The sequence below is a fragment of the Citrus clementina genome, unplaced genomic scaffold (assembly GCF_000493195.1).
Source record: "Citrus clementina cultivar Clemenules unplaced genomic scaffold, Citrus_clementina_v1.0 scaffold_6, whole genome shotgun sequence".
NCBI classification, from domain to species: Eukaryota; Viridiplantae; Streptophyta; class Magnoliopsida; order Sapindales; family Rutaceae; genus Citrus; species Citrus x clementina.
In genome coordinates this window covers 2,227,193-2,231,420 of record NW_006262139.1, presented here as the reverse complement: position 1 = coordinate 2,231,420, position 4,228 = coordinate 2,227,193, and the positions used below count along the sequence as shown (strand labels likewise).

Here is a 4,228-nt window from a genome sequence, read left to right as displayed (position 1 = left end):
CTTTTATATTTTACAATAATCATTTTTAGAACTTTTATATTTTATAATAATCATTGAGAGAGATTGATTGATTAAAATAGTACATGCGTGCATGCCATGATTTAATGCTTAAATGATATTAACCCCATTCTTGATATTTGCTTATCAGTGTTGCACCTTGAAAAAAAGACATTACAGATGAATTTATGATAATGGAACGTTTGGAATAATTAATTAATCTCAGCGATACACATATCAAAATCCAGTAATGGTAATATTTATGGATGAAAAGAAAGTGAAACTGAGTGAGTGTTTTACACGACTTTCAAGGTCCTAATTTTAATTTTTCCTTTACACTCGAAACAAATCTTTTGTCTCAATTACCCTATTGTTTGAAGTGAAAATATGGCCTGTAATGTCTTTAATTTGAAGTGAAATTTGCTTAAACGTTCCATTATAATGATTGCTCTGTAATGTCTTTTTTTTCAGGTTAATTATGTCTGATCTTGATCCCGATCCTATTGTTCAAATAAACCCTCAAACCTCAAGTAATGTTAATGCTGAAAATCCACAAACTCATTCAATTAGTGGAGGTACAAAACGAGACTCGGAAGGACAACCTAAAAGCTCATTGAGACAAACATCTAGAGCTTGGGACCATTTCACAAGGAGAACAATTAATGGAGAAATGAAGGCAGTGTGTAATCATTGTGGCAAAGGTTTTGCTGGACAGCAATCAAGTAGAACTTCGCATTTGTTAAACCATATTGATAGGTGTCCCAAACGGATACAAGAATCAGCTCCAGCTCCAGCTCCAGCTTCTAGCCCTAGTCAAGCATCTAAGGTCTACAAGAAAAAAGATGCTGAAACTTCAGTAATTTCAGCATTTGATCCCACTGCATTTGATAAAGCACTCGCTAGACAAAAAATAGCAAGAATAATAATCATGCATGAGCTTCCTTTGAGGTTTGTTGAGTATGAAGGGTTTAGGGATCTGATGAGTTTTGTTCAGCCTTTGCTTGGTAAAATTTGTAGGAACACTGTGAAAAAAAAAAGTCTTTAAGCTGTTTGATTTTCAAAAGGCTAAGACAATGGCTTTGTTAGGGGATATTACTAGTAAAGTTTCCATTACTACGGATATGTGGACATCTAGCAATCAAAAAAATGGATATATGGTTGTGACGGCGCATTTTATTGACAATTCGTGGACTCTACGAAATCGGATCTTAAGGTACTAGTTTAAAAGTTTAATAAATTTTATTTATATTTTATTATATATACTTTATTTTATTTATTCTTATTTGTAATTTTGTTTTATTTTTTATGAATTGTCTAGATTTATATATGTGCCTTCTCCACATACTGCTGAAGCATTTCCAATGAGTTGGTTAAGTGTATGTTGGATTGGAATGTAGATCAAAGGTTATCTACAATAACCATTGATAGTTGTTCCACTAATGATGCTATGATTCCGCTTTTGTTGGCTAAGTTTCCGCCTGGTTCATTCTTATTAAATGGAAAATTATTGCATGTGAGATGTTGTGCTCACATTTTAAATTTAATTGTTAAGGATGGGTTAGATGCGATAGGAGATGGGATTGAAAAAGTTAGAAATAGTGTAAATTACTGGACATCATCACCTAAAAGGATAGAGTTGTTTGAAGATACAGCTAATCGCCAATTGAAGTTGAATTGTTCTAAGAGTTTAGTGCTTGATTGTAAAACTAAGTGGAATTCGACATATTTAATGCTTGAGGTTGCTTTGATTTATAAAGATGTTTTTACTCGTTTGAAGCATCGTGATAACCAATATAAGCACTTGCCTACTGAAGTAGAGTGGGAGTTGGCGAGAGTAGTATGTGAGCATTTGAAACCCTTTTATACCATGACTGAGATGTTTTCTAGCACTAAGTACCCAACAGCTAGCTTATTTTTTCCAATAATTTGTGAAATTAGATTATCATTGAATGCTTGGCTTAATTCTTCATGTGATGTGATAAAAAATATGGTGAAAAGTATGTTAGCAAAGTTTGGAAAATATTGGATGAAATCCATGGTGTGATGGTTGTTACTATTGTATTGGATCCTAGATACAAAATGGTTCTAGTGGATTATTTCTTTCCTTAGATTTATGGTAGTGATGCATCAACTCATATTGATAGAATCTGTACTCTTTGTTCTGACTTATATTCAGAATATAAAAAAAAAAAAAGAGTATGGTTGGATCGAATTTGGCTGAAGGATTTGGTGAGTCTAGTGTTGTTTGTAATTCTAGTTCTAGTTCAGTTGTGATGGGCATGTGGGATGTGCAAAATTTAATGCATTCAAAAGCCAACATATTTGTAAACGAGTTAAGTCGAAGTTAGATACTTACTTGGAAGAAGAGGATAAGACTACTCCAGACTTCGATATTTTAATGTGGTGGAAAGTGAATAGAAGTAGATATCTGATATTGTCTGAGATTGCTAGAGATTTGCTGGTTGTTCCGGTCTCTACAATTGCTTCAGAATATGCTTTAGAAGGGAGAGTGGATTTTAAGCCAACACATAGTAAACTTCATCCGAGTACAGTAGAGGCCTTAATGTGTACTCAGAATGTGTACTCAGAATTGGATATGGGCTCAATTAAAAGGTATCAAATTCAGCTCACTTCTGCACTTATTTGATTTTGATAGTATTTGTTTTCTTTATATTTTACAAGTTTTTGTTTTTTGAAAATTAGGTAAGATTCCTAAAGATAAGGTGATGAATGGGGAAGAAATAAATGGAGAAGTGACTGATAATGATGATGAAGAGGAGACACAACCATGCTCTGAGTAGTGTTTATTTTTCTTTTTTGGTATATGGTTGATGCTTATTGTGATGCTCAATTATGAATGATCATGGTCCTAAATAATACTAATTATTTAGTTGTTTAATGCTTTGCTTTAATTTGCAGATTAATTATGATGGTCTAGTTAGAGATTAAAGATTCGTTAGAAGATTGGAGATTAATGATGCGTTAGAACAATGAATTTTTTGTATTTAATTTGAAATTAATTTGTAATTTCATATTATAATTTCTTTTTGTTAATTCATAGTTTTAATATTTGTTATGTTTATTATTTTTTATTTGATATTGAAATCTAATATTGGTTTTAACTATTCCATATTATTATTTTTTATATAATAAAAATCAAATATCCATGGATATCTATATCTATATGGATAAAATCCATATCCATGCCCAGTATTAAATATTGGATATGGATATGGATATGGATATATCCATCATGGATAATTATGGATTTGTATTTGGATGGATAATATCCATCCATAATTGGATATTTGTCATCCCTACTTGGAGGTCATAACACTTTCAGTGCCGCTTGTCTCGCAGAATGAGTACTCTACCCAAATATCTATTGAAGATTGTCCATGATTTCAGTGGTTGTCTCCATGCTGTGATATTTGGTTTGCAGAATATTAGAAATCAAGCCTAATATGCAGCATTTTTCCATTTCATTAGCTTTTTGCCATTCCTCATAAAGCCTCCTTTGATTTTTATGAGCTTCTTCTTCTAATTCAGGAGGGCATGGTTGGGCTAAAATATATTTATAATTTTTAACAGTCAGGATAATAAATAGATTTCATTTCCAATCTATGTAGTTCTCGCCAATGAGTTTGTTTTAATTTAGAATAATAGTGAGTGGACTAAAGGAAGACATTTTCTAAAAAAATAAAACATTAATGCATAAATACTTTGAAACAAATAATGTTCACAATAAAAAATCGTAAATGCAAAAAATTGTAAATCATTTAATTTTATTGTGACAATAATCTAGTACCGCTTTGCCAAGCTATGGGGAATTCATGCCTACACTTACTGGACCCAATTAACGATTAGATTATTTACTTTCATGCTGAAACATGATAAATAATTATTGTTATCTTTTGGACCAAAATTTATTAACAGATCTCTGTTGGGAAGCTTAATAACAAATTTTACTAAGTGCGTATAACTATTTTTTAAATTTATATATCTTTCGTATCAAGCAGCCACCATTAGGGTGATCAACAAATTAAAAACTATTTCTATCTTATCTTTGAAGAAGTTCATCAAATAAAATGTCAAATATATGTATCCCCCATAGGGAGCATCATTATATCATGAAGTCGAGGTATATATATATAATTTTATTATTAAACTAACAATGAAGTTCATGGGAAAAATTATCTTTAACTTTCCCTCTCCCAATCAATATTGTTGG

General features: G+C 31.4%; 1 protein-coding gene across 1 annotated transcript; it reads left to right on the top strand.

Annotated features, from left to right (window-relative positions):
* Positions 1-247: 247 nt before the first annotated feature.
* On the top strand, positions 248-2,041 carry LOC112097282 (zinc finger BED domain-containing protein RICESLEEPER 2-like). The gene is made up of 5 exons (XM_024182467.1): positions 248-309; positions 469-1,001; positions 1,084-1,210; positions 1,316-1,373; positions 1,550-2,041. Exons 1-5 carry the CDS (start codon positions 248-250, stop codon positions 2,039-2,041), a joined length of 1,272 nt encoding a protein of 423 aa, XP_024038235.1.
* The last annotated feature ends 2,187 nt before the right edge of the window (positions 2,042-4,228 follow it).